Genomic DNA, 13,432 nt, shown 5'->3' on the forward strand with positions numbered 1-13,432 from the left:
GCCTGTCCTTTCTTTCCTCCTTCCTCGGGTCTCACAACTAGCCGTCTTCCTGGTGAGCTGGAAAGCTGAGAGCAAGGGGCTGTGGTCGTTGGTGCCACCAGCCACACTGGCCCGGGCCCAGCTTAGATAATATCCCCATCACCCTCAACACCCCCTCACTTCCTCTCGGATGGTTATGTGAAGCATCTGGGAAGTTGACAGCTGCTGCCTTCCACCCCCAGGGGGGTGGTGAGGTAATCCCCATACATAGTCTGGCAAGTGCCTCGGGTGAACAGGGCTCTGTGCCGAGGAGAGTACGTTACTGTATTTCTTGGGACTTCCAGGAGCACTTCACTGATGTCCTGGCACCACAGACAGATGAAAAGTTAACTGGGATTTCTTGCCTCCACAAAAGCATCTTTCATCCCACAACCGACTCCAGATTGGAGGGAAGATTTCACTATACAGCGGCGAGACAAGGGGCTCTGTTGAAGTCCTTGCCCATTTCTGAGCATTCCTACTGTGATCCTGAAGCCTCGGGGGACAGGCACAGGAATCTGACAATGGGAACACTAATACGTTTAGGGATAGAGAAACAGGACAACACCCAGACAGGACTGGGGCTGGCCCTGGAGGAGCAGGCACCGTCGCGGGGCTGACAGGTGCTCTGTGATGCTGACCCACTGGTGACTCTCAAAGGGGAGTAGGTCCTCACGGGAGAGGCAGCTCCAGTCCAGCTGCTAGCAGGAAGGAGGGCAGGGTCATCCTGACTGAGTCTGCCTGAGTGCAGGCACTCGACCCTGTGAGGGGAAACAACTCAGTGAGCCGTGTCGGCAGCTGTGGAGCACCTTTCCATCCACCCTTCCACCTCCTGCAGCCCCTGCCCACCCCTGCCCTCCCTGAGATCTGGTCACGTGCTCTGGAGGTGAAGGACCAAGAGAACAATGCTTCTTGCCACTGAACTTCTCAGAAGGCAGCAACAGTCAGGACGAATTCAGTGCTGTGTTTTTACCTCTAATAAAGTCAAAATGGCTGGTGCCCACAATTCCAGCCTCATCCCTGGGGAAGGGAACCAAATCCAGAGGGAGTGTCTGGGGAGGGCACAATATCCAGGATGGCCTTTTGTTCTTTTTTGACTTTGAGTTTCTATTATATAAATATTACCTTTCAAAAAAAAAATCATGTTAGTACAAAACCCAGAATACAAATGAACAAAATAACCACTCTCTCCAGATATACTAGTTCTTCTGTATCCTTCAGGATTGGTAGGTAGATCTATGCTCTTCTCTGACCCCAGGTTGCTTTCTCCCCTGAAATGTTACACATGGTAAAGTCACATCATACAGTGTTTTAAGTTTTGTAAATTTGACTACTTGTGCCAGGGTCATTCCACCACCAAGTGTATGCCTGAGGATAAGTATGAGTGGGAAGAAAAGTGGTAGAAGGTTTCTCTTCTCTCATGTGATTCCTGTGTTTAAAGAAATATGTTTCCTGTAAGTCCCTAAATTCAAGACGAGTACTTCATCTAGGGCTCAAATAAGGAAATGGTGCTCTGTTCCAAAGCTGAGGGGCACGAAATGTGCTGACTACTAAGAAAGTGCACTTGGGCTCCAATATGACACCATCCCAAGGTGTCTAAGAGTAATCTGGACCACACGCGTGGTCATCTAAGCTCAACTTGGGACCCAGCCCCTAGTGAGACGGTTCTACTGGTCATACACTGTTCATATCTTTTTCCATTTAGTGTACCTTGATGTTGTTCCAAATCAGTATTCCAAGATCTGTCTTATTCTCTAAGTGCTTACCGAAAGCTGTTTCACAACATAAATGTATGGGATATTCTCTGGAAAGAGTTCCAATTTCATATCACAAAGGAAAGAGAAATGCCACCATTAAAAAAGACACAAACTAAGAACAAATTTACAAACCAAGACTGTAAAATTTTATTCATTTCCAGATCATGAGTATTATACAGCATATACACATATTTAGATGACATATAAAACAAAGAGCAAACTATAGGAAGAAATATTGGTCTGAAACTGCCTTATGAGACATCTTCAATTCTGAAAGTTCAGGGTAAACGTGTCTCCCCACACGCTGGGGCAGGCAGCAGGATAAACTCCAGCACTCACACATCAAAGGGCACTTAGCCCCCATTGTACCTACAATGCGACTGTGGCATGGTCACCGGTGTCCATGAAAAGGGACCACATAGTAGATAAAAGCAGCACAGCACAGCAAACTAACATAAATATTTATTTTTTGCATTGTCCTCCAGATAATTTCCTTTTAAAACTAAGAGTCAGGCCCAGGGTCTATCCCTTGAGTTGCACTCCAGTTATTGCTAGAGGGAGGGAAAAAAAACAAACAGAAAAGAGGCATCAGTTTAAGTTATTAGAAAACAGATGTCAGGGCCACGGGGAAATGCATACGTGTCAGCAGCAGGAAGGCATGTAAGCACCCAGCACTGCGGCAGAGGGGACTGATTAGCTGATGGTAATTTGGGGCTGACAGAGATGGAAGACACTCAAGGAAGGCCTGTGAGCAGGAAGCAGCAGGATGCCCTCAGAAGGGGGCAGACGAAAAGGCACTCCCTACTCCATATCCACACAGACAGGTTCTGCAGCTGAACTCTCAGAACAGAACGCTTTCCAGCGACGCCACTTCTCCACCTCACTGTCTGAGGAAGGCCAGCTTACCTTTGCCTTGTTCTGAACTGGAAGATACAGTTTGAACTCTGCTGGCAGTTCATCTTCTGAGTAGAGTCGGTCTGAGAAGTAAACCCGTCGGATGCGACAGTTTGCGTGGATCTGTGGGTGCAAGACTTATTTTAGGAGGCAAAACATGATTGTTTTTCCTCTCTTCTAGAGACCCTTCTCACAATGCTATCAAAGCTTCATCTCTTTGGAATTTCCTTGGCTTAGCTTAGGGGTATTTTCTGGCAAGAGGGAGATTTTGCTTCTTATATTCTCCCACCATATCTGAGCAGACTCCTGAATATGTCCTGAACCAATTTGAGGCCAAAACCCCCTGGACAGTGACTTGGGAACTTCAGCCAGAAATCCACACTGTCCCATCACATGGGCCACAAGCCAGTAACAGGCAAAGCACATCTTCCTCCCATCTGGAAAGGAGCCAGTACCTGCACTCTTAGGGTCTCAATGTAATTTGTGCCGTATGCCCGCCGAGTGAAGTCTGACAGGTTGAACTGAATCTGGTTCCAGCCATCGTCCAGCCGCATGGGCATGGTGCAGATGAACGGCTTCACCCGGGTGGTGCTCTGGTAGTTGCTTGCCCGAAACCGCCGACGCACATTTTTGTCATCTAGTACCTATGAAATATAAAAAAAGAGTCACATTAACTCCATCTTGGAAGAAGCAAGCAACCTTGGGAAAACAAAGATCCGAATTCCCACAGCCCTGTTTCCCAAGGCTGAGACCCAAGGGAGAATAAACAGACCAGATACATCGGATGCAGATGGCCCGGAAGTAGCAAGTTTATGTCGTCTGTTGCCAAGACAAAACCAACTGCTTATGACATAAGACACACTCTATGGTCAAGCTCTCAGACCATAGAATGATTTCATAAACATTCTTCCATTTGAAAAATCAAAAATAAATACTAGAATAGAGACCAACAATAACCCAGTATCAAATAGTTACTCCCCAAAGGGACCCTATTCTCACTCTCAAGCTTTGAAATCTGGTGCCAACTGATTATTTTCTAGATGCTCATGGCTCCTTTAAAAACTTGGCATTCAATTTTGATTACTAGAACCAAATTTGTATCATAATACTATTGGCTGCATTAAGTATACAGCAGAGACAGGGAAGAATATATACAGAAGGATAAACTTGCCTAGGGCTACCTTTCTCCTCTAAGTTGACAGGATACCTCTTTGGTAAAACTAAGGGCATACAAATTCATAAGCACATATTTACCTGTACCTCGAAGGTAAAATATTTCTTCAGGTTTTTGATAATCATGACAAGGAAGGGAAGTTTAATTCCCAATGTCTTCTTTGGGTCTGCAGGACATGTGATATATGTAGTGCTGTAGAGAGAGGAAATACCAATAAACACAATACCTATTTTTTCCTTTGTGGTGTAAACAGCAAACGCACTTAATCCAAGAGGCTACACTGGAAGGCAGATCTAAAAGATCCAGATACATCATCCAATGATTCCCTCAACTCTTAAGTCAGCTGATGCTTTACAAAATGCTGGACTTGGAAACAAAGCCATACCAGTTGCTCTGGGAAAGTTCCTTCAGTGAAAGAAGATTCAATTGTGATCCAAGAGAACCACCAAAGGACAGAAAACCAAAACTAAGAGCACTGTGGGACTGAAACCACACTGGCCACCCACTGGATGATCCGCGCAACACCGACTCCCCCCACCTTAATTAAATATTAATCATAATAGCTAATATTTACATAGCACTTACTATGTGCTAAGCAGGTTTTAAAGTGTTCTTTCTATACACATTCACTTGCTTAATCTTCACCATGACCCCGCCCAGCCCATGTACCGTTATTATCGCTACTTTATAGATGAGGAAGCCAAGGCTTCGGGGAGCACGTCAGTTGCCCAGGGTAAGCGCTGAGGAGCACAGCGGGATGCACACCTGGCAGGCTGACTGCCTCTGTGCTAGTCACCTTCTGCGGTGACCAGTGCTGCCCTGGCAGAGAGTATCTTTGGGGGGACAGAGCGGCAACTTACCTGACATTTGTCCCTTCAATCTCTAGCACCAGGGACTGAATATCATTATCAGTGATTCTTTTGATGTGGCCATTCCGCACCTACAAGGAAGAAAATTGAACTGGTTAGTACTGAAATACTTGGCAACAACTTTGTCAAGATTTTGGAGGCTGAATGGGACCATTTAAAGAAAACCAAACCCACAAGTTTATCATAGCTGTGACAGCATGTTGAAGCTATAGGTAAGTGAGCCACGCCATTCCCTCTGTACACGGTCCCATCAGCCACCACAGGAATTGCAGGTAGCTGGGCAATCTGTAAAGCAGGATAGATTTCTTCCCAAAGAAATCAACTGAATTCAGATTCAGCTAACATTTACTGGGTGCCTGCTATGCACTAGGAACATGCATTCTCTCACTTAATCCTAACTACAACAGAAATCACAAGGTAGGCGGTAAAAAAATGTTTCCACTTTACAGATGTGGGCATTGACCCCTGGGGAGTACCAATGACAAATCCCAAGAGAGTCAGGATTAACCATCAGCTTCCCACTGCTCCCTACTTCTCTGACCAGAAAGGCCAAACGCTGAGTACCACTGAAAAGGAGGCTGGCAGTGAAAAATGAAAGCATACTCCTCCAGCCTTACTCCTACTTCATCTCCCTTCTTTCCCCTAAGTTTCCACTTTCACAAGTACAAATTCAAGTCCCACCTGTGCCACACACAGACGCCTTCTTTAACATTTTCAGCTCACACTGGTCTCTCTTCTCTCTGATGTTTTTCTGGTTCATGTAGCCTAGACTACATAATTTAGTCCTTCATCCTACATTTGTTCTCTATTGTTCATTACATACGTAAAGAGGTATATGATGGGGAAGAATTCAATATGGATATGCGCTCTCAAAATATTTAGGAAAGCATGATTATCTTCAAATGTTAAACTCTTAAGCACCTAATGTGGACAGAGTAGAGATATGCAAAGCACTTTTGAGGCACGGCTGGACTGTTGAAAAAGATCAACCAGGCTGAGGACAGAATGCATCAGAGAGACAAGCATGTGGTCTTTTCCTATAACAAGAATAGTGAAAATGGCTACATTGAGCTGCTATAGTCAAGGACTCAACCATTTGGCTTGCCATTAGATTTGCATACAGGGGGAGAACACAGTGTCAAGCCTGTCTGGTAGCTGTATTTTCCCAACATAGATTATTAACAATATGGCATTCTGTTTTCAGACACCAGTCTCTGTGAGCTGTTGCTGTGACTGATCCACTTGTAGTATGCTTGGCGTTCCCCAGGTGACACCTGACAATACCGCCCATCCTTTTCTGCAAGATGCGACTGAGCCTGTCTCCTCAAAAACCCAAGTGTAGGTAGGGATGTAGTATTAAGCATCATTTGTATCTTCTACAATGCTTAGTACTATGCTGGCATGAACTAAGCATTCAAATATTTGCTGACTCCTGGAACTTGTCACCCTAGGGGTTGGCACATATGAATAGATTCAAGAGGATTTTTAAAAAATTCCTGGATAACGTGTCCAGCTATTACAGGACACTAGAGATCCTGGGGTAAGTCACAAAGCCAGTGAGCCTGCCAGCATGAAGAATGCTTTCCCACAAATCATCCTTTGGTGCCCATTATCAGAGACAGAATGCTGGGTGGATGGGTCCTAGATCACTACCAGTATAGCATTTCTTAGGTTCTCAAGACACAAGCGTCACATTGAAGCACTTCTCAAACAAAGCTGGCGACACCCAACGCCTCCTACTTTGGATCCTGGGCCTCTTTCCAAGGGAGATTAAGAGCACAAAGGCTTGGGTTGCAGCACATGCCAACACTGCCCACCTCATTCCCCATATAAACGCTCTCAACCAAAGTGGCAGTGTTCCTTCTCTATTTGCTAGTCCACAGCTGCTGTGCAAAATAGGCAGACCTGTTAGTGAAGGAGGAATTAGTCAAGAAATTATTTCCAAATAACGTGATACAGTCACAGTGATAAGAGCTGGCAGTATTCCACCAAGATGCAAACACTAATTTTATGACATACTACTAATTATTTTCTGTAAGTTCATTCTTCCTTAAAAAGGTACATAAGGAAACAGTCAAACAGATGGTTACTGTTGAAAAGATTAAGTAAATAGGGCCTAAGGACTACTATTGCTAGAAGACAACTTGCAATTTATCCAACACTGTTTGAAAGCAGGACCTCCAGAAGCCTGCACCCCCAAGGCCTCTCAGAGCAGCGTCACCAAGGAGCCTCACCCACGAAGCCCAGCCAGATTCCACAGGGAGAAATGTTAGAAAACTTGCCTTCTGCCCATCTCAGAGTTTAGAGCAGATGACTTCACTCCAGCAAATGTGTCCTTTCAGGCCTTTAAAGAGAAAGCAATGCCTTACACTGCACACAGAAGCCAAGAGAGCAGAGAGCAGCCAAAGCAGGCCGGGTGTGTCCTGACGCTTTGGCCCCACAGGCAAGCTGACTTGCAGCTGGACTTGCCATACTTCCTGAAGAGAAATTTCTTTCAGCAACACATCAACAACCATACTCACAAACTGACTTCTTACCAACTAAAGGCCCTTAAAACAAGAGAACTCAGAGGAAAAAAGGAAGCTTTTTCAAAGGAGTGCCCACAAGTCCTTCCAGAGTTTTAACCTGGCTGGTGGTGAGACAAGCTAAACAGGACTTTGCCAGGGGACATAGCTCACACCTCAAGGAAGAAAAACACGAGTAATCTTGTATCACAGGCTGCCACAGCTCTCAAATCAAGTCAATTTGTTAGTGAATTATGATTTTTCTCCTTTATTAAGTTCACAGAGTTACAAATACAAACTCACTGGAAGAAAAGAGTGGGGTGTAGGTGGGGGGAGGAATTTATCAGAGACAGGAGCACTTAAAGGGTGGGGAACTTCCCAAAGCCTCTCTAGGCTCTAAAACTAGGATCAAAGGGAAAAGGGGGGTGGACAAGGCCCCCCAGCCACCCTGGCAATCTGGCTGCAACTGCAATAAATCGTAAAGGTCTTCCAGGAAGCAACCCCCTCCTCAGTTCAGCTTCTGACAAACATGTATAACAAGATACATGGTCTTAAAAAGTATTAACTTCCTTTCCTTAGCTCCTTCCAGTTCAGAGGTCACTAGACAGGCCTGGCTTTGAAATGAAGATAAAATGAACTGGTCAGCATTTATTGCTCATGATGAAAGTAGGTTTTATTTTACTTCCCTCTCTAAATAGAAAGTGCCAGTTGTGTTTAACTAATTAATTCTTTTTCATTTCATGACATATTTTCACTATCAATGTGTGGTCTATGAGTGTCTTATTCCCCCAAAAAACACATAAATAACGTCAATCTTACATTTTAAAATTTCATGAACACCCCTGCCCTTGCCAAACTATGAGCTAGAGATACTTGAGGAGCTTCAGAGCCCAGATTACTAGCAATTTTAAATTAGAATAGTTTTCAGCTTCAGCAGACACCAAAAAGGGGACCTTCAAGCCCTTCTTATACTCTCCCAGGCTTTCAATGGTTGCTGGGGCAACAAATAAATAACACTTTTTTTTTCCCTCCACTGTAAGCTCCAGGGAGGAGGGTCAAGCTGAGGGGGAAAAAAAAATACTACGGGGACAGGGAGGAAGCTGGCCAATGCTCTGTATTTCTTCAAGAGCTTTAAAATAACACATGAGTTGTATCCATTCCCTACCCCCACCTTTCATTTTTCTGGCTCCACCCAGTTATCCTGGCAGACAGCTGAGCCCTCAGCCACCTGGCACCCTAGACTTAATGACACATGTTCCAATTACATTAAGCCATTAGAGCTGTCCGTTTCAGCAAGAAAGTTTCTAGCCTGGGCGAGGGGCTGGGCTCTAAGTCGGAAAACAGGCAGAGGGAGACCTCTGTGGGGAGAGCAGGGCATAGCTCTGACCCAAGGCCCCTGCCTTGCAGGCCCCAGTGGGTCAAAGGCTTCTCTTCCTCTGCGACTCTGAGTGGGAACTCTCCAGACAGCAGACAGGCAACTCTGGGATTACACAAACAAGTTTTTAGTTAACGTAAGGGCAATTATGTGCACTGCTAACCAGTCTCTTCCTAACAATCCCTTGAAAGGACAAGAGTAACAACCCCACGCCTTCATCCAATTATGGTACAAGCTACTACTTGGAATAATGAAGAACATAGACTGACCCAGGGGAAGTCCGAAAAAAAAAAAAAAAAGCTTTTACTTCCTTCATAACCAAATACTCTCAATTCTACCACTGGACAGTGCATCAGTTTAACAGGTGCCAACAAAGTTTGCTAATTAAAAGCTAGGGTATGGGAAGTTATTTTTCTGGAGACACTTTGTTCATTTTAAAAATTAGGAACAGGGAATGGGATCCAAATACTATCCAGCAACAAGCACTAAGACTCTGGTTCTAGTACTTAGTTTGGGAGTACGGAAGATCAGCAGTAGCTGAGAAAAAGACAAGGTGAGACACTGTGTGAATTAACATTCTCATCTAGGAGACTTTAAGGATACCAGTAAAAACTGAAAATTGTGTTTTACACAGGTGTTAACTGGGAATGGATCTTCTTGGTATTTTCTTTACAAATCAGAAGTCATGTTTAATTAAACAAACATCCTTTAATTAATTTACTGTTTACTGGTTCCAGAAGTTAAGGGAACAGTATGAAATGCGAACTTCTCCTAAACTCTTGGTTTGAAAAATTACAAACATTTCTATCAGGAAGCTTACAGTCTAGTCAGGAATACCGATCTTAAGAGGCTAATTTCAAGTGTGATGAGTGTGATGAAAAGGAAGTAGAGGTTCTAAATGGATATAAATTAACCTGGGAGGGGCAAGTAGATATAAATTAAGTTAACCCAAGTGCCTTTGAGCTGTGACTGAGAGACTAATGAAGAGGTGGAGCAGTGGGTCCCACACAGGCCCAGCAGGGCCAAAAGCCTGAAGGCCAGAGACAACAGGACTTCTCTGAGTTTTGCAGGAGGTCACTGCTAAGAGGGGGACCTTGGGGAGGTAAACATGGAGAACTAGTTAAGCAAGCACCAGACCATGTGCTGTGTAGCCTTAGAGCCACATTAAGGGTTTGGATTGAGAAAGCCACGGTACAATGACTAAATCACTCTCATTTCAGAAGTTTTATACTATACTTCCTAGTCCTTGGCACCTGAACACTGGGCTCAGTTCCAAACTTACTGACTCTGGAGCAAATTCCTCAGTTCCCTGCCCTATTTAGTACTGGCTGCCATAACTCTGTAGCTAGGCGGTTTATATACATCTTCACTTAATCACCATAACCATGAGGAGGTGGCATTATTACAAGATGAGAAAACTAAGTAGTTAAGTACGTGTCCAAGTGACACAGCATAAGACACAGGACAGATACAAGATGAAAATTCAAGGTGTCCGATCAGACTCTAGCACTGGGGTTTCAAGGTAAGATAACAAGTATTCTTCCCCTTTAGGGACTTGGAGTCTAGTGGGAGATATACAATAAATCAGCAACTGCTATAGGTGTGAGGGAGTACCATGGGAGCACAGGGGATGTTTGCCTTAAGCTCCCGATGAAATTACGTGTTTAAGTTTGAGATTTGGTGGATGCTAAGGGGGAGGGGCTTCGACCTTTAAAGAGTGTCGGATGAATACAGGTGTTACAAATGTAACCACACCCTCAAAAATGGGGTTTGCAAATTCACAGGTACTGTGTATATGTCATTCACTCCTCATATTCACAAGGAGACGCAGAGCCTAAACAGAAGACAAATCTAATTTTTCCAAGATTCTTCTTCATAGAAAACAAATTGCAGAAACTCTCCATAAACTCAGGAAGAATAGTTAAAGTTTTCTGAAATCAAAATAATGACTAAAAATAGGAACCATAAGCAATATGAACCTACTGGCAAAGGTCAGGTCATTTCTAGAAAAATATGAACAGTCCCCTTCCACCATCAAATTTTGCTCTTATTACAACTCTGCCTTATTTCTTGGGGGCAAAGAACATGTCTTCTGCTCTCTAACTATCTCCCCAAATCTACGCAGTGCCTGTCACTTCGCTGTTGCTCAATAAAGCTTTGATAAGTATATCAATTTCCAGTATTTCCCCAACTAGATTAGATTCCCAGCATTTTCTGAGGACTTTTTAATACAGCTGAGAAAAAGCACACATACAACAAAGCCTATGGATCCGGCCCCAAACTTTCCATTTACCTCCCTTTCCTTCCCTTGCACTGGGGGAAAACAATTCACTGCTAAACACTTTTCAATCTGGTCTAAATAAGAAAAGTAGAAATGTATAATTAACTTTTATTATTATGAAAATTTTGCTTAGAATGAGTGTTCTAAAGGTTTCCTTTCCCAAACTGTCCGTTTAATTTTGTTCCATGTAACCTTGCCAGTCCACCTAACAATGTTTTTACATGTGTTTATGTCATTAGGGTACCATCTGACCTCTAGTGGTGTAGTTAAGGGACACAGTGCACCATGGTTACTTTGCTTTTATATTCTGTATGTAAACATGTTGACAAGCCAAAAAGCAGCATTGAAAAAACACAACACACTACAGATGATCAAGCCCAGAAGGGTTAAAATGGGCAACTCTGATAAAAGTTTTACCTAACAGAAATGCTGAGACCTCTCGGCCACTGGAATTCTTTCAGTGTTAGTAAATTCTCTAACCTGCTCTGAAAACCTCTCCTCCTAGATCAAGTCCCATTCTCTATTTCAACTGCCTTATATTAACACTTTTGTTACAATCCCAAGTGCAACTGGCACACAGGGCCACTCTCTCCATCCCTTCCGACAGCCCATAAATAAGTCACAGTTGGAAAGCCATTATCCTTACAAAGTTCCCAAATACACTCGCTTCAGGTTCAAGTTGTAGAGGTGCAATTTCAGAGTTTACAACATTTTATTCCATGGTGAACACAAAACTGTGGAAGTGAAAACTTTAGTAATGTAGAGAAAAAATTAAGGCACTGCTTTCCCATATAATACCCTGGGCATTAGCTCTAACTTGTGGATAGAATCATTGTGGAAAAAAAAAGAGCTGGTCAGATTTTTCATATATGCATCAGGTCCAAACTCATTCTACTTAGACCTTTGAACGATCTAATAAAAATGACAGTATAAAACACTATCTTATGAAAATGACATAAAACACACCATCCCTAAAGCTGCTTTCAGAATGCAGGATTCTCTAGTGATGACAGGTAGACGGCTGTCCGTGTTGTTTCCTAATCTCTACACAGCACAAAAATCTAATCTGTGGATAAGGGAAGACATAGAGTAGTCCTGAGATGAAATCCAAAAGTCTTGGCTTTACTGCCAATCAACGGCTAGTTTTGATTATTCCACATCCATCTCTATAAAAACACCACTCAATATACCACCTCTCTCCATTCTCTCCTGAGGAATTGCCTGTCTTCCAAAGCAGAGTGCCTATTTTAGCTTACAATCGAAAAAGAGTACAGCTGACTGCCTGGAACTTGCATGAGAAATGAAATATCAAAGTGATATAATGCAGACCAACTCATGGACTAGAAGACACATGCCCCTACTCATCATGGGCTGGGGTTGGTGAAAGTATCATCTGGAGGATGCCTGAATAAAGATAATGGAGCTTGTACTTGTCTCTGAGCTTATTAATCCAGGCAAAGCTTTATCACCATTTTGCAAGTTTCCTAATGGAGAAATCAGGTACTGAAGGCACAGTATAGACCCCCCAAGTCACAGTGGAGCAGGTGCTAAGGCCACGGATTCTGGCTTGAGACCAGTGGGAGGAAGGGAGCAGCAAATCAATAAAACCCAAACAACTGCGTCCTGGCTGTCCATCTATCCGGTGCCAGTAACAAAGGCTCTGTGTCTGGTGCCCAGCACAGTGCCTAGCACAAAACAGGATGCGGTAACTATTTGTGAAATCAGTGAACAGCAGTTCCTTTCCTCTGTACCTTCCCAAAGCAACCTCAAGTAAGTTTATACCTTTCATGCTATGAGATGGAAACAATCAACCCCACAATATAGAAGGGGAAACCGAGGCTCAGAGGAACTGACTGACCAAGGCAAGTCTGCAGGGAGGGGACACGGTCACATCACGGCCACAGGGTACCTAACCCCCTGTCACACCCACCCCGTATGTCTCCCCAACCTCGCGCCTCAGTCACAACAAACGGGGAACAGGGCACAGCAGCGCCCGGCCGGCCTCCCCCAGCCCTGGACTCGACACAACTGCCACCTGACCCCCAGGCCCCAGACAAGGAGGGGGCGCGTCCCTACACCCCGTCCTGCCCCCGCGCCCAGCCCCTGACCTTTTTGTCCCAGATCTGCAGGGGCTTGCTGCCGATGCTGTAGAGGATGGAGAGGAAGCCGCTCTGGAACGTGTTTTTGAACATCCCTCTCGTGCGTGGCCTTCTCCTTAGCCGCACAAGAGCCGACCTAAATAAGAGTACCAAGTGGCGAAGGCAAAGCAGGGGACCGGCCCTGGTTCGAAAACGGGACGCTAAGCCCCCGGCCTCCCGGTGGGCAGCCACCAACTGCTGGGTTTGGACTTGGACCCTAAGTCAGTGACCAAAAGCCACTTCCACATGGAAACCACAGCAACTGCGTCTCGCGCCACTCTCCCCGCCTTAAATGGAGGCGGCGGGCCTTCTGACGCTTAAGCTGGATCCCTCCGCCCACTTGAGCCCGAGAACGCGGAGTCCAATCCCGCTACAAGGCTCACGAACTTCCCGTTCCTTCCGCGCCCAAGTCCCGCCCTAAT

The 13,432-nt window shown here is 44.7% G+C and overlaps 1 protein-coding gene across 1 annotated transcript; it reads right to left on the reverse strand.

Moving 5' to 3' along the window:
• Positions 1-1,898: 1,898 nt before the first annotated feature.
• CFAP20 (cilia and flagella associated protein 20) lies at positions 1,899-13,290 on the reverse strand. The gene is made up of 6 exons (XM_017674636.3): positions 12,981-13,290; positions 4,704-4,783; positions 3,924-4,035; positions 3,125-3,313; positions 2,682-2,792; positions 1,899-2,326 (listed from the first exon to the last, which is right to left on the reverse strand). The coding sequence occupies exons 1-6, from the start codon at positions 13,062-13,064 to the stop codon at positions 2,321-2,323; spliced, it is 582 nt and encodes a 193-aa protein (XP_017530125.1). The 5' UTR covers positions 13,065-13,290; the 3' UTR covers positions 1,899-2,320.
• Positions 13,291-13,432: the final 142 nt, after the last annotated feature.

The sequence above is a fragment of the Manis javanica genome, chromosome 17, assembly GCF_040802235.1.
Source record: "Manis javanica isolate MJ-LG chromosome 17, MJ_LKY, whole genome shotgun sequence".
Classification (NCBI taxonomy): domain Eukaryota; kingdom Metazoa; phylum Chordata; class Mammalia; order Pholidota; family Manidae; genus Manis; species Manis javanica.